The sequence below is a fragment of the Scophthalmus maximus genome, chromosome 3 (assembly GCF_022379125.1).
Source record: "Scophthalmus maximus strain ysfricsl-2021 chromosome 3, ASM2237912v1, whole genome shotgun sequence".
In the NCBI taxonomy this organism is placed as follows: domain Eukaryota; kingdom Metazoa; phylum Chordata; class Actinopteri; order Pleuronectiformes; family Scophthalmidae; genus Scophthalmus; species Scophthalmus maximus.
In genome coordinates, this window is record NC_061517.1 from 19,736,490 (window position 1) to 19,762,654 (window position 26,165).

The 26,165-nt window shown below is 41.6% G+C and overlaps 1 protein-coding gene across 2 annotated transcripts in view; it reads right to left on the reverse strand.

Moving 5' to 3' along the window:
• Nucleotides 1–566: 566 nt before the first annotated feature.
• Nucleotides 567–26,165, reverse strand: part of ctnnbl1 (catenin, beta like 1) — a 51,689-nt gene continuing 26,090 nt past the window's right edge. For both annotated transcript variants that reach the window (XM_035645551.2, XM_035645550.2), the window contains exons 12-16: nucleotides 22,571–22,668; nucleotides 20,430–20,510; nucleotides 8,294–8,431; nucleotides 7,311–7,383; nucleotides 567–1,256 (exon numbers count right to left, since the gene is read on the reverse strand). In XM_035645551.2, the coding sequence (XP_035501444.1) occupies nucleotides 1,168–1,256; nucleotides 7,311–7,383; nucleotides 8,294–8,431; nucleotides 20,430–20,510; nucleotides 22,571–22,668 (479 nt within the window). In that variant the 3' untranslated portion in view covers nucleotides 567–1,167. The remainder of the gene's footprint in view (nucleotides 1,257–7,310; nucleotides 7,384–8,293; nucleotides 8,432–20,429; nucleotides 20,511–22,570; nucleotides 22,669–26,165) is intronic.

A 26,165-nucleotide genomic window follows, 5' to 3' on the forward strand; every position in this document is an offset into this window, starting at 1 on the left:
ACGAAAATATTTTAGACTGAGAGCATTTAATAAATGGTGGCGTGTGTTTTAGTGTGTGAATTCTTGAGTTTCAGCAAAAAACATGTTTGTGTTTCTGCAGTCACAGTTGCCTCTGACCAAATTCTAAATCGGTTCACGTTTGAGTCCAAGTGCACGTCTGAGGCGAATGTGACAAAATTTCCCCTCAAGGCACATAACACGTGTCCGCGGTCATGGCTGCCCCCGGCGTAATAAAAAGAGTGGGTTTGTTTTTCACCGATGAGCGGAGAGCTCTGCTGAGATCCAGCAGTGGGTGGGTTCAGACAAATAAAGAAGCAGGTCTGTCTTTGCGTGGGGATTCTCTGTGTGTGTGTGTGTGTGTGTGTGTGTGTGTGTGTGTGTGTGTGTGTGTGTGTGTGTGCGCACCGAGCTGCAGCCACAGCTCTGTCGTCTCCATCTGTGTCCATGTGCAACAATAACCAAGCGCGGGGCATTATAAGATTCGTGTGACGGTTATGAAACGAGCCGCACCAAATTCACTCACTAAACCGCGACATCCAATCAAACAAGAGCGCGCGCGCACAATCGAGATTTCGCCACCAAATGTGTTATTAGAAAATATTTTCTTTACACACAAAATCCAAAACAAACACGCCAGGTGGAGCAGGAGAGAAAAAAAGCCTGTCCACATTATCCAGAGTACGGAAAACTGCCGCTCGGAGAACTTCTTGTGTTTAAACTTTGTGTTTCAGTCAATCTGAACTCGGTGGTGCACAGTCTCTTAGAATTTTGACCAAAAGCACATTGTGTGTGTTGGATGAATAAGACTTAATTCATTATTAAAGCATCCGACATTTAGTTTCTTTGATTATTTGAGTGTCTTGTTCTTTATTCCTCCACAGTGGATCTGAAAATATTGAGACAAGGCAATCGATTATTTCTTTAAAATATTAAAAAAAACCGACAGAAAAATAAGTAAATAACAAAACAATCGTTCGTGGCATTTCTGTGCACGTAAACGTCCTCTGCAGCGACTTTAGTTACAGTTTGTGAAAGTAAAAAAATCAGGCCACTGGCTCAAGCTCACTGTCACCACCCATCCCGAATCAGAACCTGAGGGGGTTTCAGCGTGAGAACAGATCGGTTTGTGTTTGAGAGAGAGAGAGGGAGAGAGAGAGAGAGGTGAGCTTAGAAGTTGTCCACGAGGTCCATGATCCTCTTCCGCTCGGCCTCTTTGAACTCGTCGCTCTTCCCATCGCCGATGCTCTCCGCGTACTCTGCACAAGACAAGAGGAAAGTCGGCGGATTAGTTGACTTGACTTGGCGTTCTCACGAGGAGCGTCCTCGCAGCCAAACATTCGCAAGCGGGATCGCATCGACCGCTGGATGCAAAAATTAAAGGCGATGACACATGGATCAGTCTGTCATGGGCGGAATGTTACTAGAAAAAGCAAACTTGAGGAGTGAAAGGTGAGTAGCCTTGTGTTCATACTCTACTCCTGACGGGACAGAAAGAGTACGTCAGCATCTGAACAGCAGCTGGCCATGAACACACATCATTTAAATATGTACACAATTCAAAAACTATACAGATTTAATCAAAAGAAATGCATAGGCAAACACTAAAAACTTGCTTCCTTTGCCTTCACTCTAGTCGAGACGGTCTCCAGTCATCCGTTTGGAACAGAAGTCACGTCACAAGGTATTTTCCTGTGAAATATGGCTGTCACGTCACGAGAAATCCCCCGATGGCGGCTGTGTCCTACGGCCGCGAGCAGTAATCGGTCCAGGTGTGTTGTGCAGTGCTCGCACTTCATCGCGCGGCCCCTGAGCGCTTTCTTTCATTTTGTGCGTCTGCCTCCCGCACGAGGCCTCCGAGACCGGTCGACAGTCGATTTGTGAGTCTAATGTGCAGAGAGAGAAAGTTGCTGTTGCCGCCGCCGCTGCTGCTGCTGCTGCAGCCCCGGAGGAGTGCGGGCATTCGCTCTGTCTCTCAGCCAAAGGCGGGGATTACACATTAAACCCGAGGATGAGACAGGAAGATAAAAAAAAAAAAAAAGACGACTCTTCGCTGGGAGACACTGCAGAGGGAAAAGAGTGAAAGGGGGCTTTCCTGACGGGAGCCCGCAGGGTTTCGGGTGAAACATGGCTGTCAAAGACACCGAGGGGGATTTTGTTTTACAGTTTCGCGACTTTACATCCGTCTTCCGCTGCTTCTACTGTATAATTCTGGCTAACAAGGGAGTGTGCTGAAACCTCTCTGATTACCTAACTGCTCTTAGCATTGTCGCCATTTTTGTAACACTGTCCTATAATCACTGACAGAAGCACAACTACAAAAAGGTAGATTTGCGTTTTACTAAAACGGAATTAACCCTGGAAGCTGCTCCTAAAGCAGACAACAATTTCTTGCACTGTTCAATAATACGAATTGAAAGCAATGATATCACCGTGTTGCATGACAGCAATGGAGATAGGTAGAACTCAGATCAGCAGAGAATCTACCCGGTAAAAATACATCACGAGGAAATTTTATGTCCTGCATTTCAATCCCATGTAGCTAAGAGAAAACAAGTATAATCATCAAAATGCACATAACGCATCAATAAGACAAGGTTCCTACACATTTTCCATTGAAAAATTCCATACTTTTTTAAATATTAATATGGAAATAAATCATTTTAAAATCCAACTGTTGACATATTTAATGTGTATGCTATTATGTTGTACATTCACAGAAAGTCACAGTTTCTCAAGATTGTGATGTTGCATCTGCAGATCGATATTGGAATATTGATACTTCCAATTCCAACGTTACCTGTTCTAGCACTGATATTACTCATATTAAAATATTGATTTTTAAATGCGTATTTTATATTAACAGAGGACAGTACAAAGTAACTAGCTATCACCAGGATAATCTAAACAACGGCCAGTTGATAGGAACTACTTATAAAAGAGGTACCTCAAAATCATACAACCTTCAACCACTACATGACAGAGGAGTAAGAGAATAAATCAGACACGTTTGGTATTTTGGTCGTAAGGTTCATGAACAATTTCTTTAGAAACAAGTTTTCAGCTGAGTCGAGAAGACACAAACAGAGGTCACTCCATCATTGGGTATGCTGCGGAGAGTTGGGCTGAGAACGACCAGAGTGCTGGAAGTGAAGTCATAAAAGCAAGTTCAGGATTAGGAGGTAGAGGATGTGGGTTTGGACCATGGCACACAGATATGCAGCCTTGAATGGCAGCGCCGGGGATTTGAATGTGATCCCCGGAGGTGTGGGACGCTACTCAAGTGAAAAAAATGGCAGAATTTTAAGGTTGACTGAGAAAAGCATGTTCTGCGAAGTGGAGAGAGCGAGAGAGAAAGAGAGCGATCTCATCAAAGACATAGGGTTAGGGGGGAAACCTACAGCCTCTTTTCACTGTACTCCTGTCATTGTCCCTTTGTGTGTGTGTGTGTGTGTGTGTGTGTGTCTATAAGCGCTGGTGCAGACAGCCACACAGACAGAAAGGTCAGAGATTCAGTGTCTCCTCAACTCTTCCGCAGGAACCTTTTTCTTTGGCACGCTGGTGCTCTCTCCTTCTGTCACCACGGCAACACATTGGGGGACAATACAGTGCTGAGCATCGCCATTACTCAGGTCAGTGACTGGGACTGATCTGCCTCGAGTACAGGGGGAATCATTTCCAGGAGCAGTCTCTGCAGCAGCAGCCACTGCTGGAGACACTCCGGGCCCTTTCGGTGTGAATGCAGCTGCAGCTAGGACGCCGCCGCGCTTTGGGGGGGAAAAAAAAAGTTAGAACAGCTAGAGCAGTTGGCACGGACGGTCCTGTAGTGTGTTAATCTTCCAAATGCATCAGTCGTCACGTACAGTAGTGCCCCTGACACTAAGTCGTATCATCCCGCCCTCATCGTCTCAATATCCACATTGAAATAACAAACAGGGGTCTGAAATAATGCTGACCGCAGCGGCGCCTCGAAAACATGACCATCAACACATTCAAAAGGACACCTTGAGAAAAAGCACCTGATCGTTTGCATGGCTACAATTAGCCAGCCATCTGCCAAGGTGTTCTGGTTTTTTTAAGTAGTTGGGGGGGGGGGGGTATGTCATTTCCTTTTCTGGCCTGTTTTCTGGTATTCTAGAGTGTGGCTTTTCAGAACAGCTAAGAACACTTCTGTCATCAGACAACATGTCGTGCAAACTAATTGCCTTTGAGCTTAACCCAAGCGGAAGGCAAAGGAGAAGACAAGTTCACCATAAAGTATATTTACCATCACCAGAACGTCATCTACTCCTGTTCTTGTCATTTCTCAGAGCTCTATTAGCGTTAACTTACCCAAAAGGCCAGTCACAGTGTTAAACATGCTGTGAATCTTCTGCTTATCAACAAAAAAGACACTAACTACCAGTAACTTGACCTAACAAAAGTTTCTTAAAAGGAAAACCTTTAGTGCAGATGTCCCCCCACATTACTGACATCAATGTTTTTCCTTGCAGTGTGTTCATCCTTCTCCCCCCGCAGAACTGCTTCTCGTTCAGAGAACTAACGTCATTAAGGTCGAGACATCAGAGCTGGCGACGCACTCTGCATGTGCTTAACCTTTTTTTCCCGCAACTTCACACTGCCGCGGGTGGGGCACTGGAAATGGGAGAGGGCTCCACAGCACGGCCTTGTGAAAAGGGTGAGGGCACACACAGCGAGATACACTCACACACACATACACACACACACACTTTGAGAAGTGCACCAGCATTGTGCCACTACAGACGCATACACACAAAGCCTGCAACACATAAACACAACACAGTGCATGACAATTAAGTATATGTGGAGATCACGCAAGGACGAGTACACACACACGATGCACATTAATATGTAAAAACATGCAAGGGCAGACATTAACACAACATGCAAACTGAGTCACAAAGGAGCAAACTGGACATGTACATACCTGCATAGATTAGTATGTATAAAAAAAAAAAATGTACATGAACGCAAGGGCATACACAGAAATATGTAGACACGCTACAGGCAAACATGTCCAGGCGCACACAAACAGAAAAATCATGTTGGTAAGCAAAAATTACACAGACAAGCAGGGCACACCTTTATGCAAATATGTAAATGAACACCCACCCACACACCCACACACCCACACACACACACACACAGAGAGAGAGAGAGAGAGAGAGAGAGAGTGAGGAGGACTGGAGAATCGCCATGTTTGCTGGCAGTGCGGTGCGTGACGGATGGCTTTATCTACAGTGCTACATGCCACCGAGAGCCAGAGGGTGTGTGAGCGGCGCCGCGTCCTCGAGCTTTATCCGACAATGATACAGGAAGGATGGATGTCACGCCGGGTAGAAAATAACACAACTGCCAGCTTTTTGAAAAGCAAATGGAAAAAAACTAAAACTGCAGGACAGAATGGAATAGGGGAGCGAATGAGTGACAGTGTCTGCTCTTTTCACAATGGCAACATGGACAAATCATAATGCATATTGGCACATCGGGATGCATTACTGCATATTGTTTTAAAATCTGCACACAGCTAATGTGAAGAACAACACTTGTAAACACACTTCTACTGGAATGTTTCAAATGCGGGGTTTATTGTGTATTGCTGCATTATCTTTGTTATAATTTTTTGATTCTTTTATATTCAATGATATTCTGGACCGCCATCATTATTTCCGTAATCCTCCTCTGGTCCTCTACCATGAAGAGGGAACAGTGTGACCAGTACTACTGCAAAGGAAGGACGTACTGAACCAACGTCTCCACAGCACGCTGTCGCGGATTATATAAAACAAAGCCCGCTCAACCTTAAAAAATAGAAAGCGGCATTTTGACACCCAGTTGCCGAAGTTGGCCCAAGTCGATTCCTTTGTTCCACAGAATAAGGAAGAACGACATTATTCATAGTATTTCATTATATTCCAGCACAACCACTTTGGCAGGCGGACAGCGCGGGCTTGCTATCAAACGACAAGCGCAGCCAAAGAGCAGCGATTATACCAACAGTTCCCCCTGAAATGTTGCTTCCTTGCCAGCGTGAGACGTGCGCTGCAAAAAGAGGATTTTTTTGAAAAATGTGTCAATAAAGTGCTTCTCTGAAAGTAATAAGTCTGCTTTAGATGTAGGAGCAGCTGCTGTGGGCAGGCCCCTGCCAACACACACATCTTCTTAAACATTTGAGTTTGTCTATTTCACTGGGCCGAGACAACCTGTAGAACTTCAGGTGATTTATAGCTTCAGTCAGACGCTTCCACTTGGGTTTGTTAATGGGGTCAAACCAAACTTTAATGTCACAATAACGCAGTAAAACATTGTTGGATGTTTTACCTAAAACAGCATATAGGGTGATTTCGTTACTTTAACCTTAAAAATACTATACCTAAATGTCATTGACCTTAACAGAAGAAAGGCGTTTATTTGAGAGAGGCTTTTAAGAAAGTCATGCCTTGATTTCTAAACTGTTGCATTATTCGAGCACATTTTTACCATATTCTGGTCAGAAGCCAAGTTAATTTTCTCACAATTACTCCACATGTTTTACATGAAAAGGCCCCAGCAGTGTGTAAGAGAGCATAATTCCTTGTTGTGAAACATCTGCAGCAAACGAGTTTCAGTAGCGACGGATTAATACGGAGAAACCGGAGCAGAGCAGAACTGATTGGAATTCATAATCAGTGAGAAAGATCAGATTTTCTGTTAAATGGGAGTAACACAGATGAAACAGGATGATTTCATCAGAACAAGCACTGGTTATTTTTTTCCCCTACATGATATTTACACTGCATTTATTTCTATCACTAAACTAGCTATTTTTTTGTCTTTTCACAAAACAAAAGTATATTCCCCAAAAAAAAATTTCCAAGCTAATCCCGCAAATAACAGAGAGACAATCTAAATCTTATATTCATCAGACAATTATTCCCCGTCATATGATAAGAGACCATCACAAAGAAGTGTCCATGCTTAGTTACAAATTTTATTTTGATAGCCCTGCTATCATATGACTTAAGAAAAAACAAAAGCTGAAGCTCAGACGGATCGGAAAATAATTTAAGATCATAAAATAGGAATGATGTCATCATGAGGTCAGACAATCACTTTATATATTGTAGTAATGCATTTATTTTTGCACCATCATTATGAATTACATGGAATCACAAGAATATAAAAACGTAACACGGCCTGATTGAGGTACACACAGTGCACGCAGGGTGCGCTTTGCCCCCCTCGGATGCTTTTCACTGAGCGATATACCTGATTTGAGATACGAGTGCGTTGAAGATAATGAAATGACTCACCTCTCATTGTGTGGCGCACTACTTTGACGGAGCCTCCTCTAAGGTTGAGAATTTGATGGACTCTCTGCTGCAGCTAAAAACAGAGGAAAAGAGGGAGTTAAAAGTCACTCTTGCTAATAAATCAGTACATATCCTCGGTGCCGGTTTCAACTTTTCCAATTATTTGGTGAAATTCTTAATTAATATTTCTACAAGGGAAAAAACATGGTGCTACATGTGTGAAAGCTGCCAACAATGGCTCAGCAGGTGTTGAAATAACATGAACAAAAAGGTAACTGGTGAATGTTGTACAGGGACAGTCGTCTTAAATCACTAACAGTGGATGGTGAACTCCATGATTCAGAGCTTGTTTAGAATTTGAAAAAAGAAAGTTTTTTTTTATCAATGTGTGTAGGTATACAGGACGTCGGGGGTATGATGTGTTCCAGTTAGTAGTGCGCCACAGAAAGTGACAGCGTGTCTCCAGGCAACACCGTCTGTGAGGTGTCAGTCAGTCACTGTCGCTGGAAACACCCACTCAGACGCCCGAAGCTTAGTTTTTGTTCATGTTTGTTCACAAAGGTGTACAAAGACTCCTTGGGAAAAAACAGGCACAGTAGCCACGGAATCATTATAGCTCATATTTCCACACTCGATATGTGAGGCGAATTCAAATTTAAGTTTTATTTCAGCCAGGAGGCATGATGGATATGGAACAGATATCTGAAATGTAACTTCCCTAAAAAGCATGGGGATACCATGGCCAGACTGTAGCTATTTGAACTGCGGGTACAAATTGTTTTTGGGTTAAATCTGAAACATTGAAAGTCGCATGCTGCAACAGTCCAGCGAAACCAGATCAGTGTTGAAGTGACTGGGCTGCAGTGTCCATAAACACCATCTGACTCCTGTCTGATCAGATGTGCTCACAACAATAATTCATCTGAGAGAGGACTCATTTGGCAAGTGTGCGCACATCTGTGCGTGTGCATGCATGTGTGTACCTGTGAAATCCCAGAGTTGCTGATCTCCACCATAATGTAGCAGATCAACTGAAGGACGAACAGTCCTGCATCCAGGCGGCGAAGGTAGAACTCATCCTCCATGCCGTCATCCAGGATCTCCCCGCGACGAACCATCTCCTGCGTGCGCGCACACACACACACACACACACACACACGGTACAACACACCATTATTAAAAGAGAATATGCTTTTGTGCAACAATGAGGTGAATACGTCACAATTTAACAAGTTTGCTTGTCTGGGGGGGGTTTGTATTCTACAAGGCACGTTTCAAACAGATTCAACAAACAGAACCAGTCACTAAGTTTAATGTAGGTGTTGTTTTTCAGCCTATTCCACAAATCCATTTTCTCCATTGACCAGACACACAAATCAATTGATTTCACGCCAATGCTACAAAAAAAAAAAGAGGGGGGGGATGGGGGGTGGTACAAACACACTCACACATACACACACTTGCATAGTTATCCATCTTAACAACCCTGTCAGTATGCCAATAACACAGTGCTGCCAATACGCACACAGCCCACATTAATCACCATTAGAGATTAAGAAGCAGACCTGAGGGGGAGAGGGGAGAGGGGAGACTGGAGCGTGAGCCACTGGAGTGGGAGAGAAACATCGAAACTGTCACACAGTTTTACCTCTATACATGAACAGTGGTGAGGTAAACTACGCTATTCTGTGAGGACGGCAAAGCAGATAAAGCTGCTTTTAGAGCTTTACATTCAAATCTTAGCTTTTTAATTTCACCAAACTGGACTATTTGCACACCACACGCTCAATTGCACTATTAAAACACACACTAAAAGACAAGTAGTGCGAGTAGTGCTGAGGCCATCTGCCAAACAGTACAACATTGTGATAGTTAACTTACCAACGTAAAGGCAATGGTAAAATGTGATTGTCTTTCCCTGATCACATCTATTAGAATCAAATTGAAGGATAACATTAGAGCTGCAACAGTTAATCGATTTATCGATTACTGATCGACTACTAAATTAATCGCCAACTATTTTGATAATCCAGCAATCGGTTCTAGCAGTTTTAAGGGGGAAAAAATTCTACGATTTCAGCTTCTTAAATGTGAATATTCTCTGGTTTCTTTGCTCCTCTATGACAGTAAACTAAATATATTTGGTGTGTGGACAAAAAAAAACATCATCTTGGGAAACACGATCTTAATTTTTCCCCATTTCATTGACCAAACAACTAATCGATTAATCAAGAAAATAATTGACGGATTAATCGATAATGAAAATAATCGTTTGTTGCAGCCCTAGATTACATGCAGGAATCTGTAACCCATTTTGAACCCACCAGGTCTCACCTCTTTCCTAAAAATCTTAGAGAAATATGAATAAAAAACAATTAAATCCATAAACATAGGATTAACATCACTCAACAAAATTCTACTGATCAGTTTTGGACACAGAAATAAAATATCTAAAATAACCTGTATCCGTTGCCGTCTACAAAAAGGATGGCCCAGCACGGAGACAAGCAATCTTGCTACAGTGTGCGACACAGTAAATCAAGCAAAAGGGCAACTTTTCAAATCGCTCCTAATGAAAACAAATAGCTTGCGGCGAGGAGCTAAAGGCTACCACACGTGACATTTACATCCCAATGATTTAATCTGGGATAAAATTAAAACTTACAAAGGGGCCCTTGTCCTTTGAGATCAATTACACCATTGAAAACAAGGACAGCCGTGGAGCTGAGATCATTAGCATGCGTCAGTCAAAGGGCGGCTATCGACGACTATAATGCAAGACTAGTTTCTTAAAACCGTTTGAAAGCTGGGAAGCGAAAGGATAGAATAGAGCCGAACCGATATTGATTTTTGGGGGGCGACACCGATATTAGGGAGTAAAAATGTTTCAATACCAATTTAACGCGAGATATATACCCTGAACATTTTTTTTTAATCAAACCTTTATGACATTAAAACATAAATGAACAACTTTTCTGCACTGTTTATTCTGCCGGGCTCTACGAAACAATATAGCCATTTATATAAAACGGGTAGCTCAAATCAAGCGATCTGATTGGTTCATAGCCGTGGTATATTGGCTATGACGTTGAATCAGTTTGCACAGCTCCGCGAAGGCGGAAGTAACGACGTAAGTAGACGTGAGTAGCGCTATGGAGTCGCTACGGAGTGAAGTTGAGGAAACTAATGAGAGCTCAAAGCACACGTCGGCTTGAACGGCGTTTAGGCGTGGGCCCTGCGAACTTAAATTGCCAACACCACAGAGATGGAACGCAGCCGCAGGCATTGACCATGCTGGCTCAATTGGCGAGGGAGTTGGTGGCGATGCAGCTCTGGCGGACGTCCCAGGACTGTGGCAAAACATCCTTGCCACCCCGGGGTCACCCAACACACACACAACAGAACAACAGCCGCTCACTGGTGACTTTTTATTCAGAACACAACTCAAAACATACTTCAACTGACATCAATGGGTACGGTTGAATTGTCAAATTTGCAAAGGAAGTTTCCTAAAACTTGAACTGACCCGGAAGTACTTGATCGGCATGATGATAAGAGCTGTTGGGATTCTTTAAACGCATAGGAAAGGAGCTTCAATGCTTCCTTTCCTTTCTCCTTTAGCATAGGCTACACTGGAATTTCCTATGCGAAAGGAAAGGAGATATAGACGCCCCACAATTCATTGCGGCAGCGATATTTAACGTGACGCTTCATGCACGAACATAAACGATTCAATCCGAAAAAGAAGTAAAAGAAGTAGAAGAGTATGAATATGACCCAGAAGAGGCGCACGTCATCATGTAAGTTACAGTTGCATATGAGTCATCTACATCCGATGTCAGGTTAAACACCGCTGCGCTTTTTAGTAGTTCATCTTCGGAAATTTGTAGTTTCACCACGGCAGATGCACGTCTAAAACATCCGCCATCGCGTGATGATGTAGTACAATGAAAGTCTGGTGGGATTCTCTGAGCAGCGCTGTCGGCTTTTCCTGAGTCCTATGAGTCCTCCTTTACAGGTTTTCCTTGACCTTATGACGTTTTCCACTGAGGTCAAGGAATAAGAGATAGAATTTGTAGATAAGAAGGATATTTCGACCGCACCCTAGAAATAACAGAGGGTAAAAACACAATAAAGCCCCAAGGCTTATCTCCATTGTGGTCCTCTATCTACAATAACACTTGACACACCACAAGAAAGCAATTGGGTTCTGACAGCAGATTCTGATTTCATCCTGTGAGAAGAAAGGACGACTTTAGAAAAATAGGGGCTATTGTAGAATGTGAACTGTAGCTTGTTAAAGATTCAAAACTAGGCAGATAATTACAAGAAGAGCCTTTAATAGTCACTGAATGTGAAGCGTTTGTCTCTTCTGTGTCCCCTGGGTAAAACACTGGCCCAGAATTCAGTTTTATTACAAAAAGGAGAGTTTCTGCATTTGTAAAATAGTCCCAAAGCTTGGCCTTGTTGCCAACTGGTGCCCATTAAATATGCAACAAAAAGAAACTTGAAACAAAGCTTTTTGAATGGAAACTCTGTTCCCTATTACTTCCTGTAGGAAAAAAAGATTAACTCAGTTTCCAGGACAACTCTACTTATTATTCAGAGTCGATGCAGTGGCTTGCGGCAAAGTTGCACAAATCTTCCAATCCAACTTCACCAAAGATACAAAACACAGGATGTAGGCCTACCACTGTAACAGATAGGACACGATACATAAATGGGAGCCCTGAGGGAGAACTAAAAACAGCACGCGCACACACACACACAGATGTGCAGCACACCCTGTGTTTGCGTTTTCACTCATTGTTTCACACAAGAAGCAAGTCTACTTCCTGTCATCCTCAACACTGCTCATCGGACGCATACTGCAAAGAAGAGCTGGTGGCGTTTTCTGAGGAAATCATGGACGACTCAATTACTTCATATCCACATGTTCCCATTACAGCCGCCAGCTTCAGGACTTTTATCTCAACACACATGAAACCGTGTGACGGCAGCTAGGACTGTGATGTGTGTACTGGCGAGATTAGAGGACGTACAGTATGTCTTACCGCATTGTGTTTGTGTGCAATCAGAAATGAATTCTGAGAGCAAGGTAAAACATCAAAGAAACACAGTAACATCAAGGCAACGCAGGCAGAAGACCTATAATAAAAAGTGTTGTGCTGTGTGGTAAACAGTCCATCAGCCAGAACAGTGATTCCCAACAGTGGGGGTGGGAATTGGACTCCATTTAACATCCAATCATGCCCTGTGGGATGTCTAAAAATGTTGAGAATTGTGTCATGGGAGACTGGAATGATTGAAATGATGATATGAGCTAAATATAAATGCACACTCTGCATGGCACAATTAAGCTGTTAACACCCAATCCGGCTGTGTGATGCATAAAAATGCTGAGCAGCCAAATTAATTCAGATTTTGTATCAAGACGGAAAGAGGAAGGGATGCGATTGACTTTGAACGAGAGTTCGTTGTAGCAGCACAATTGACAAAAGTGACGCCTGCATTTAAATCTTTGGGAAAGTCATCAGGAAGTAGAGTTGGAGGTTGTGGCCATAGGTGCACTTTTGATGACTGTGACGCTCTTGCCAAAACAAACCTTCTTCAGGTGACTGACTAACTCTAAAATGATATGAGGTTTCACCCTTTTGAAATAGCAATAAAATAGAAAAGAAAATAGATAACCAATAGGCAGCAGTCAATGTTGACATTGTGGTGGGCTGCCACAAATAAATCAATGTATTGGAAACACTGCCCTCTGATGCATCAGTAGGACGACACTGTTCTGCTGTATAATCAGAATGGTGAGTAATCAGAAGTAACAAAGGGAGACTTGATGATCAAGGGTCAGACGTGTGTTCGGCTATTGGACGAGTCAAAAATGTTGATTAATTCCAGTTAAACAACAAGACTCAATGCTTCCGTGTTTTTGAAATACTATTGAATAAATACTGATGTATTTTTCGACCTGTTTTTCTGTGCTGGGAATTGGCCATTTAGATGACGGGGCTCGTCTCCACTCTGTGGAGATTTTACAGTAACTTCAATTTGCCGTAACTTGACCAGCATACAACTGCGACCGTAATAAGTGAAACCATAGAAAACAAAGAGCATTCACTTGGATTTTGGTTTTATCAGGTTGTGCTTCTGTAATTCAAAAAAAAAAAAAAATCCTGATGACTTATATACCCTGTCAAAGATCTCTAAGAGAGAGGTCTCTCCCAACATTCCTACTGCTGTTAGGTTGTCACTAATAACTGTATATGTTTATTCTTTTCAGCGTAAATTGGTTTTTTTAATGTCAGGATTTGGATGTAAGTAGTAAATTGCCATCATTTTCTTTTGTGTGACTGCAGTCAGAGACTCTGGTTACGTTTATTTACTTTACAAAGAATCTGCCTGGGAGGGAGATGTTAAAAATGTTTGAGGAGGAATACTAGAAAGCTGGGCATGGGGGCACTCCTCCTCAGCATAAACTAAACATTTTTCAAGTGCTTCATCAGCTCCACCCCGAGAGGAGACAGAATTTGCCCCAAATACAGACTACGAGCATGTTCAGTGCGTAATTTTGAATATTTGTTGTGGGGTGTTGGGTGCAGCTTGAATCATCTCTCTGCAAAGATACGTGGAAATGTATCTGAACTGCAAACTTACATAGATAAGGGTCGCAAAACATTCACACCTTCCAAATCGTAATCATGGATGATTGGTCGACTGGTTGATCAGAAGTGGGAAAATGGAGTAGATGTGTGTACGAATAAAAAGCTAGTCACCGAAACCAGTTTCTACTGTATGCAGTTTATATAAAACTTTATACGTAGCTATAGATGCCTCTACCTTTGAATTTTTTTCCTCAGCAAAACAGATATTTTCCAAAGCAATGGCTAAGCTTAAAAAATGCCCCATCTGCCATGTCATTTGTCACATTGTCTATGCCAGACATCAACTTCTGTAACCGTGGACACCTGAAATAACTCCTCCCATTAGGCTACTTTATAGAAACAAGAGGACTCGTCCAGGTAAGAAAAAAGGCAAGATAAAACATTTTTTAATAATGTCTTAGACGAGTCAGTTGCTACAGCCTGCAGGGAGCCTCACTGTAATGGTACACAGGATATTCAACACACATGACGAATTAAATCGGACCTTTGAATCTGTGCAACGAGTGGACAAGTGCATTAAATATTTATTATTTTGAGCAGATGGGAGTGGACATCTGGGATATTAAAACCCGGGCGGATGTGGGCAGCATGGCAGCATTCATCGCGGTGGCAGAGTTGTGTCCACTTGTGAGTTTTGACATTTGCGGCCAATATCTTTTGCGTGGCAGCGCAGTCCCTCCGGCAAACGCGGGGCAGAAGAGGCAGAGGAAGAATAACGCGTTTAAAGGAGGGATTGGACAAGTCAATTACTGCGACCTCAGGGGAGCCCGGCAGCCGGGCTACAGTGCAGACAAAGTAATAAGCAGTGATTTTCAGTCCCAGTCCCTCTACTGTAACTTAGCTGCACCGTGAGTGTCTGTGCGATGGGTGTGTGTGATTTATGTATGGCTGTGTGCGTGTGCATAATGAAATGTGTGTGTGTCTTTTAACAAGACGTTCTATCAGTGTGTATCCTCTAACGTATGTGTATCTTGTTTTGAAGATGTGTATGAGATAGTGGGTGTGTGGCTGGTTGTTATTCATGTGCTTTCTTTTCCGCTGGGATGCTTAGATGCAGAATTAAAGTTATTTCTTTGTCAGCACTTTGCAAAAACCCACTGTGACTGTGTGTATGAGCATGTGTGTATTTTTGTGTGTGTTTGTGTGTAGAATGTAATTCTCTTCATGAAGCTTAAGCAAACAGCCAAAAGAGAGAGGTTAGATGTCCTCATTAAAAACAGACACACAAAGGTTGATAATGAGGTAAACTTTGAAGGGGGAAAAAAAATCCAGAACTTAGTGAGACAACATGCTGATTTCAAGTTATGATAATCTCCAGAAGAAACAACGGCCCTGTGCTCTGGGTGCACACATCAATTAGGAGTTTGTTCATAAAGTTGGGCAGAGCAAAGCAGCTGTGTTACTAGAGGGGAGGAAGTAGTTGCTACCAAGCACACAACGTCATTCAGTCTCTGCTGAACTCCTTCCAAATTTAACAGTTATATCAAGCCTTAATTACATTTCTTTGTCATAAGAGTTTGATTACGTCTCTTAACTTCTACAGTCGTAGGAATATTGGGAATTCAATGACTCCCAATATTTGGAATAATTGCTAATTTGTTTTCAATACATATATAGGTTGATACATCGGCGTTGAAAATGTTTCACTCCCAAAAAGCTATATCGGCCAGACTCTCATAATAATAATAATAATAATAATAATAATAATAATAATAATAACAACAAGAACAAAAAAACATAACCGCTAATATTAAATAATAAGCAAAAAACTGATTGCAGTCTCCATGGTTACGCATGACGAACATGCAATTTCTTTTAAAGTAATTTATCTGCTAAGATGTCCTATTAATACCTTGATCTAACCTTGTCCAGGTGGTTTCAATAATGCCGAGCAGCTCTGATCTTTTCAGGATGGTTGCAAGGATGGGTCTTGATTCTATTTTGTAGTTTGATGTTGGGGTTGGTGAGGGTCTTTAGACTTTTTCTCATCGGATATTCAACTTCAGGGGTCGTTCCTGCTGAGATTTTTACAACGGGGAACTCACTAATTGTCCCTTAGAGCAGCGGTACAAGGTTAGTCAAGTATTTTGACTTTCAGGTGGGGTCAGCACCATTTTCTTGTTGACTGGCAACCAAGGCATTTAGCTTATGTGATGGGCTATTAGTAGCCGGTACAGCCACAAGGCTTGGTGGTATATTAAATCCCCCAGACTAGACAACAAGTCTTTTTACCAGTAAAACCTGTGCCATCACCAAAACATACTGGCAACTGAGTGTACATATCTGCAAAATGTTAAATGCTGCAGTTTTAATTTGTCCTTGCATATGAATGTCATTTGTAGGAGTTAGACTAAAGAGCACAGACATTTCAGTACAATCCAAGAATCATAAACATGGCCTAATGAATTGGACTTAACCGTTCTTAACACAAACGAGTTATTAGCAATGAATTTCACAGCAGCTTAGCACCGCAGGTCGTTGCAGGCCCTCGTCCTCAACAAATAGATGGATGAATTAATGAAAGGTGACTTCTAATGGCAGGAATGATGGATGATGGAAAATGAGACAAGAAAAAGAGCAGTGACGGAGGGAGGATAAACAAGCTTTGACAGACAAAAACAGTTCACTGAAGAATTGTGTGTGCGTTGGGAGACAGACAAGGAGAGAGAGAGAGAGAGAGAGAGAGCGAGGCAGAACATTAATTCTTGGAAAACATTTAAGGTGCATCCAGGTGCAAAATCAATTCCAACTCAACACAGAATTTCTTCAGAGATTTACTGTCAGCAATGCTAAACGGGTCCATTTCTGCTGTATATTCTTGCAGCAGCCTCTTAGGTGTTAGGAAAGTGCACTCTACTGTGCATTTTACAGTATTGAGGTTTGGCCTTGGCCGTGTTTCGCTGAGTTTCATCAATCTGCAAGAGCCGTTACAAACAAGCCGAGAGCAGAAAGTAGGGCTGGAAGGAAATGAGGAGAGGAAAGAGAGGTGAAGGCGGCAGCATTATGTGGGAAGAGCGAGAGAAGAAACGGGGAGGAGGGAAAGAAGGGGAGGACTGAGGAGGAAGGATGCGGTGTGAAATACGTAGGGACAAGACAGATGGAGGATGTATGAAAAGATGCAGATAAATGATGCAAAAGAAGAAAATATATAATTGAGTGGATGACAAGGGAAGCAGGGAAGATGCAACAAAAAAAAAGTCACTTAAGCCACTCTTCTCCTTGTTAGTGAGGAGAGGTGAAATGGACACCGGTTGTGAATAAAAGATAGGAAAAGAGGGAAGAGATAAACAGTCGGGAGGAGGGAGGAAAAAACGAGTATATATATATATATAAATATAGTAGGATGGAAAAGCAGCTTTAAGCGTGAGGAGAAAATCAGAAGGGTATAAAGAGAGAAGGGAAGAGAGACACCAAGGTGGGAGGAAAATAAGCAGCTTATTAAAAGGGACCGGGCTGGAGATGCAGAGAAAAAGCAGCAGCAGCAGCTTTTTTTCTGCTGCAATCCTCCAGAGAAATCTGTGGATAATATGTTGCAGTGGAAAAACATTTTGCTTACCGCCCCTTAAAAGGAGGTTTATCTGGGGAAAACCAAAAAGGCACAGCAGAGAGAAATAAAACACACTGCTACTGACGGCAGCTGATTCAGCGGAGGCGCTGGACGGAACTGTGTTGGCGTCTTTATCACCTCATTTTGACATTCGCTGGAAGCTTTGATTTACACAGATTGAAAATATCTGCGTATTAGAGCTGTGGTAGGAATTAAACCATGGCATTTGCTCAATCTATTGAGCTATAAGAACCTCAACCATGCTGTGGCAAATGTATCAGGAACATGCTAAAGCCATGATACTTTACACCCAACCCAGTACATTAAAAGAGAAATCACTGCAAAATATTGCAAAAATTACTCATTAAAAATACAAAAGTAAAGCAAGTTAGCAGTCCACTCACAAAGCCATACTAATAAAACTAATAACAATACGATTACAATACGACTCTGGAAAAACACTTTTATACAACCAAGGACGAACTCTCCTGATTCCTACATCTACGATACCGTAGACGGGGGAGAGGGGTCACTCGCTCAAACACTCAAGTCCTTGTCGAAGAAAAAAAAAAAAGACAACAACTAGTTTGCAAATTCACAACATGAGGGTATGGAGCTGAGGGGGTTGATACCTGGGATTCCAGGTATCAACTGATGACTCCAATGACACACCTACTGGTGACTAGATGATTGAATCAAGTAAAAATGGGGGTTGCAGCCACGCTAGTGGCTTGTGCTTAGCAGAATTGCTCACGTGTTTATAGAGGCAACATTGACATGCTGCTGTTTAGCAGGTAAAGTTTACCATTTTCACCAACAGCCATTACATAAACCTGTCAATTAGTCAACTGAGTCTTGTCACGAGACTCTGTTATGAGAATGATGAGGATTTGGTGTCAAAGGACGGTACAAATGCTATGGATGTTTTGAAGGGTCAAAGGCACCGACAGACGGGTCAACGTGTTTAAAGCTGCAGTGTGTAATATTTAGAAGAACGTATTCACAGAAATGTAATATATTGTCCATAATTATATGTTCATATACGTATAATCACCTGCAACAAAGAACTTTGGATGAGTTAAATATAGTAACATTAGGGGGACCTCCGTGTAAGTCGCCATGACTGCTACGTCGTGTTGTGCTGCGTTCCGGTTCCACTGCGACTCGGTTACCTTGAGCCGGGTTTTATAAACTAAGATGCACATTACATTAGTGGTTCACCTAATTAAAACACTTTTTCCAATCGATAAATTTAAGAATTGACGTATTCATTACATTATTGAACTGCCGGTTGGTCTTAAGGTTCTGTGAATTGTACCAGGATTATTTATATGACAGTTAATCAATCTGCGTATAATGTTTTCATATTCATCCTATTAAGAGTCTGCAAAAGCTCTATAGTCCTTGAGTCCTGTGCTTGAAACGGTTAGTGGTTAAATCATTACAGGGAGCGATGCCTCTTCTTCTTTTTCTATAGCCCCTTTTGGTAGATATAATAGAACATTGTTGCTTTGGCCACAAATAGGTATTTTATCACTTTCTGCCTCACATGTACCTGGCTCACAGTGTGGCTCTGAACTGGGGAAAGCTAACCGTCTGGCTTCAAAGATTGTGGCGCACACAGACAAGGCTTCTTATCACCGGGTTATCACAGTCACACACCGCTCATTCCGGAGGAAGAGACAAGGGAGCGAGGCGGGAGAAGACAGAGGGAGAAAACTCGAGGACAAAAAAAAAAAAAAAAAAATGGAGGGAAAAAATGTCAAACTGCCGGGCCTCTTTCTCGACAATCCCACAACGACGTCTGTCTGAGAAATTAATCTTCTGTCATCTGAAGATAGGAATCTCACACTTATCTTTCTCCACACACTCACACACCTCCCTCCCCCTCATCATTCCCCTTCACTCAAATTCCTTTTTCTTCCTTTTTCTTCCTTGCATTTGTCTCTTTCTTTTTTGGTTCTTCTTGTCCAGGCATTTGCTAAATCTGCCTTTTTTCACCGCTTCCTCCTTTTTCTGAGAACAGGAAGCTCTTTCTCTCTCTCTGTTGAAGCCATTATCCCCCACCTTATCAACAAAAAAGCTACAAAGTCACACATCCCAACCCTTCCTGATGGGGATTGTTGCTGACATCTGTGCCTCCGTAATGCAATTTGAATTTTTAAATTTAGTTTTATTTGTAAAAACCACGTGTGTGATTGAATTGCAATGGAGTGCATGTTTTCCTGTCTGTAGACAATGCTAATGGAAGGTTATCGTTCGTGCTGTATTGCTTCGAGGTTTTAAAAAGACGGTTCATAGAAAGATTAGACCCAAGACAAGCTCTTAAACCCTAAAAACGTATTTTCATAAAAACAACTTACTTGTTAAAACTTTTCTTTCATAATAATAGTCACCCTTATAATGATCACCCCTTTGGAAATGGTGTTATAATTTGCTTTGATAAAATACAGCTTATGATTTTGTATAATTATACAATTATACAAAATTATATAATATAATTATACAAAAGGTGTCAACAAAACAGCTGTGGCAAAGTACAAAAATAAGCAGGCCGCTCGCACAAATACATAAAAAGGTGAGCTAATGAAATGCATCCACTTTTATGAATACATGCAAGTGCAACTTAACACTGAATATTGGAGCGCTTTTTGGAAGAAACAGATTGATACTGATAATGAATTACAATCATTAGATCAACACCTAATGACTGTAGGTCAGAATCAGATTATTCTCAGTCAGAACAGGACCAAACTCTTTGTCAGGTCGGTTCATACACGCAAACATTCTGTGGAACATCAGTGCCTCTAATGATGTCTTGATCAGACGCAACGCCTTGACGGCGTGTCACATTTTTGGTCAAGAATACAAAAGGGATGGAGGGGAAAAAAGAGAGACACTAACATGTTTCTCTCCTTCGATCCTCTTGTCAGCCTGTTGAACAGCTTCCAGGTATTTGAAATGCAACTCCATCAGTCGATCAACCTGAAGAGAGAAGGAACAGGGCAAAGAGAGAGAAAGTGAGAAGTGCAGCACATGTGAGCAGGAAAACCGAGAGCACAAAGTATAGAAGGAACAAGATGAGATAATGCGAAACAATTTGATGATAGTTACTTAATGACACATATAAAGTACATATATTTGCTAACTGCCATTATGTTTGTGGAGCAATATATCAGCCTTGTTTCAAATTATGTCTCCTTTGACTTCACCTTAATCATTTATCGATTCTTTTTTTAATCTTTTTGCTGCAACCTAGTGGACCGGGTTTATGAAGTGGAAAACCAAGAACAGAAAATAAATTATTTGTTTTACAAGATTCTTATTCTTAGCAACATAAAAAAAACTCCCCATAAAATGAACAAGTGAGCGCAGAAGGTGGATAATGGAAATGAGACGAGGACGGTTTAGTGGTCAGAGAGCCATTCCGCGTTTGATTTGCACAACAGGCAGTTTCTACATCACTAGCCACACGTCCGACTGCGATGGCCTCAAGCAACACATTAAATATGAGAGATTTTTTAGCATGTGTGAGGGTTGTGGGACTAGTGGAAACAAAAATCCCAGCATGATACTTGAATTATTTTCTCGAGTTTGGTAAAAATGGAGTACTGAAGAGTAGTGCTGACCTGCAGTTGAACCTGAATATATTTAAAACTACCTTGTATCATCTGCCTCCAGCTTTTGGTGAAAATAAAATGGACAAAAATACTCTGATATGGTCATTTTATGATAATCAAAAATCTAAACCTGTAATCGGTTCCAGCCAAGAGGACTGTATAACAACAACAACTTCTAATTAACACTAAAAGTTTCCCACATTGTTTGACAATTAAAGCTTTTACTATCATTTCAGTCAAAGCCTCAACTGCTGCACAGAAAGAAGAAGGAGGCAATGCCACGCACACGATTAGGCCCAGAGCTACCTGGAATTATATTCCGATCTAAACAAATACAGGTTTTATTTCCATCTTAAAAAAGCTGATAAAGGATTCTCTCACTGTAAATGGGCAGTATAAGGAAATGCAAATCACATAATAATTTGAAAACAAAGTGTCAAATAGTGTATGGGATATAAACAAAACTTTGCTTTTTCAAACTTCTCCATTTAAATCAAACAAACAAACAAACAGGGCTTTGACTACTTTCGCAGCGTTTATCTCTTAATTGTTTAATCTTCGAAAGATCAAGAACTGGTGGAAATCATAACTTCTGATAATCAGTCCAAACTTCAAAAATATGTGATAACACACAAGCGCAGAAACTTGATACAGCAAATATTTGTCTGTTTACCTTAAAAAACAACTGAGACATTTAGTTGATTAACAAAATAATTGCCGGTTACTTTTCTCTCAATTGGTTAATTGAGGAATCCACTAATGATTGCAGCTATAAAATCATGCAGTGTTCTACTAGCTTTTAGTTAGTATTAAACCAAAAAAACATTAAACCTTGTGTTTGAATGGTGTAATGAAAAATATAAGGGGCTTAGATGTTAGTTTTGTCTTATCGTAAGGCTTTATTCTGGTAATTATAAAGTCACATTTTCATGACTAGATAAGTAGCAATCTGAGGAAGCTCCATAAAGTTTAAGTTCCGAGAGAAACGCTATTACTTAAATAAATCTATAGCTGTCTAAACATCTTAAATTAAATGTTGCTAGATTCTGATTTGAGCATTGACGCATGTGAAATTGCAATTTTCGAACTGAGCCCAGTTCACTTCAGACCAGCTGAAGAGAGCAGAGAGGAAAACACAGACACAGAAATCCCTTATGATATATAATAGAAACTTCAATAACTTCTAGAGTAAAAATCTTTTCAGATCCTTTAAATTTCAAATTGGCGGGGACTTCTGATAAAATGGACTGAGGCTACTCTGCAACCAAAGCATGTGGGTATCAGACACACAAATGCCTCGGCTTAGACATCCCTATTAGGCAATCTGCTGGCAATCAAGGGGCGGGAGTTACAAAGAAAGAGAAGAAGAAAGGAGTAAGAGAGGAGGATGAAAGAGGAAAGCAACAAGAAAGAAAGAGTACTGACCTTCTCACAGTCATTCTCTGTGAACTTAGTGAGGAGTCTGCTTCGCTGTTGGGACTTGAGATTTCTCAGCATGGAGGCGATGATGGAGCAGACGTGTTCTGAGGAGAGAAAGGTGAGAAGTAAGCCTCCTACATCATGATAACTTGATTAAAAAGCTCATTACAGTGACCCGGCATGGCCTCGCAGCCCAACAGGTGTACGTGGCTTTTCCTAACATATGAGCTACTTTGATGCTCCCCTCCGGTCAAATTGTCTCAAACCGGAGCCCAGTCACACTCACGTCGGCCGGCCTTCAGAAAGAACAAATCGATTAGCGCTTGATAATTTGCAATTACAGCACGCAGCCGGCTAAGCTTGGATACTCTCACAGAGGGTCCACCGAACGGGAGGAGGAGGAGAACATGTTAATGAAATTTAGAAATCAATTTTCATCTCCGGGCATTGCTGGAACACGTGTAACGGTTGGGGCCGTGGCTGAATTACATTTCTCAGGGTGATAGAGAGATTTGTCAGAGGCAGCTCGGGGCCCATTGAGCAAAAGGGGAGGTCGAAAAACACGGTAATAGACTAAATTAGCAACAAAAACTAGTTAGCCCCGTTGAGTGCCCTTGTCAAACCAATTCATGCAATGTGAGATCTCACTCGAATAACTTCTTAGTCCCAGGGTAGGTGACAGGCGTATGGTGGAATATTCCTCAGGACATAGTACACACCGGCAGAGCAGACTGTGACATTGTAAAATCTCTGGATAAACGGGGGGGGTGTAATTGGACTTTATCAACAAGAGGTCAATATTCTCTCTCAACAAGGCTTTGCAGTTGCTAAGCAACAAGAGTACAGGAATCTATCCCATTTCGGCTTTTTTTTTTTAAAAGGGGTCGTGTTTGCTATGAGCTACCTTTTTGCGTTCCCCCATGACCCACAGCCTCCTCACCCACAAGACGCAGGGAAAACTAAAGGCTGCAACACACACGCCACTGTCGGACCTGTCAGAATATACACTTATCCGTTTAGCGGGGAGCACTAAAGGGCCAAACTGCACTAAAACACAAGATGTTTAAAAGAAAAAGAAAGAAAATAAAGGCATGTTCTGCTCGAAATACAGTCCAATAGAAAATACATCCAACAAAAATACATTTCTTTTCTAATTATTTTTTAATCTGTGAGCCTGAAGCCTTGATTTAAAATTCTTCTCTTCTGTTAAACTTCTATTTAACTCAATCTCTACATTATTATTATAATCATTATCATTAGAGCCCGACCGATATGAATTTTTGGGGGGGCGATGGCAATATTGATATTAGGGAGTACAAGATTTCTGATACCAATACATTGGCAGATATCATTTTTTTTATCTGTCAATGATTCTAAGATTTCATTATCAAACCTTTATGACAAAAGAAATCTAACTGAGGCTTGATGTTTTAGTTTATCCATAAACGTTGACGTTAAATAACTATAAATAAAAAGAAAACACAAATAAACCAAATAAATAGAGCTTCAATTGAAAAAATAAGCATGAATCCCAATTTTTCCCTGCATTGTTTATTCTGTAAAATAAAAGATTTCATATCGGTAAACAAAAGCACTGATTATGTCTGTGAAAGGCTAATATCGGCAAACTTATATAACTGGCTCTAATTATCATTATCATCATTAATAATAATAATAATAATAATAATAATAATAATTTAAGTCCCCCAAAGTGTTTTTTGAAACCCTCAGCATTTCTTTTACAATCCTTTACCTCATGGCATGTCAGAAGCTCAGATGAAACTCTAAATGCAAGGCACTCTGACAGGTATCACATGGAGTCAAAGCTGTGCCCCGGTTGTACATCAGTCAGGTCTTGTCCAAGGTTTCCCTTATTTTCATGCAGACAACCGTATTTCCTGTACACAATGACAGGGAGGCTAACTGCCATTTCCGAAAGGACACTACTTTATCAACTTGATCCGAGTGGTAATTGATGTCGCCACCTTCACGCCCCGCCGAGGAGGGCTATTGATCGGCGGCTGTGGAATCTGGAATGTTCTCACCCAACTGAAAGAAAAAAACGACGGCTCGGTTGAGATTTGTGAAGGCAGCGAGGCTGGATTACATTGTGGGTGCAAGATGGAGGGCAAGGCTGAGTAAAACAGCTTCCTCGTTTGTACTCAGAAAAGGTGTCCAATCGATAGTTCATTTACATGCGTTGCTTTGCTCTTCGATATCAAGTTTAGAACCGAAGGATAAAGAAGAAAAAACAAGGAAAGGCCTGTGACGAATCATTAATAATGAAATGCATTACAAAGATCGCGCATTCAAAATGTGCACAAGCAAGATGAATTTGTTGCACAGTCGAACGTGTATAAATACCTATGACATCAAATACATTCAACATGTCATGTTAAGGTGTAGTCATTTTATGGTTAAAGTAACAGCAACATGATCGTGACAGGAGATAACCTCCCGTTGCACGTGTCACTGTTGAACGTCACAAAAATACGGGCTTCCCTGACAGCAACCACTATAACTTCTGAGTTGAATTTACCATCTGTACAGACCTCTGCAGTTTCTTCCTACAGAGCACAAAGCTCTTACTGCCCAGACCCACATCGCAATAAACCCTGGGTCTTTTGCCAGCACTCAAGCGGTTGTCGCAGTGGGGACCTTCGACAGGTAATTCATGAAACCCTACAATCACAATCGCAAACAGAGGAGCACTTCTTGTTGCGAACGTGCACGAATACCCTCAAACGTAGTACAGATGTGTGTGCGCTGTCCACATGCGAGGCTGCTGCTGTTCTTTTGCCTCCTGGAGTATGACCCGGGCCTTACACTCTGAATGCTGTTCAGACAATTAAGCAGTTTAATGGCTCGCGTTTGATCAAATTTGCTACGTTGAGCACAGCAAACTCCTCCTGGGTCACAGGATGTACTAACTGCAGGTTATCGTAATCGTCACTTTTCACGGGGGTGGGGTGGGGCTGCAGACGCTCCAGTGTGGACCATGAGAATGCGAGTGTAGCGACTGCTGTCCACTTGTTGGGGGTAATGCACCTCTAAACATGCATCCTCTCGCCATAACCTCAAAAAAAGGGCTCGTCAGACAGTACTGTTGGTCCATTTATTAACAAACATAATATCATGTTGTCATATTGTTTACTACTACTGCAAAACAAGCTGGATGTTGCACTGTGATACCTCTGGCACAGGTTGCTGATGAACGGCACATTTTAAATTGCCAGACCCAGTCAAATTGTGGTTCAGCCAATTTGCTTAAAATAAAATACGGAAGAAACAAACAGTTGAGCTCCTACATCGGACCCAACAGTCAAAACTGGAAATCGACCAAACCCTACAAGAAGGACCAAGAACAGTTTAAGGAACTCGGGAACTAACCATAGACTGTACTAATGCAGAGTTTTGAGTTCCTACTCACATGGTAGAACTTTCTGATATTTCAGAAATGTTGATGGCCACAGGGGCTGGCTGAAGTTTCAGAGCTGACTGTGGTTATAATGGTCAAACACAGATGACGCACCAACCCCAACTCGTGTCAGATTCATGCGACGTGTCGACATTGCAAATGGTGAACAATTCTTGATGAGGG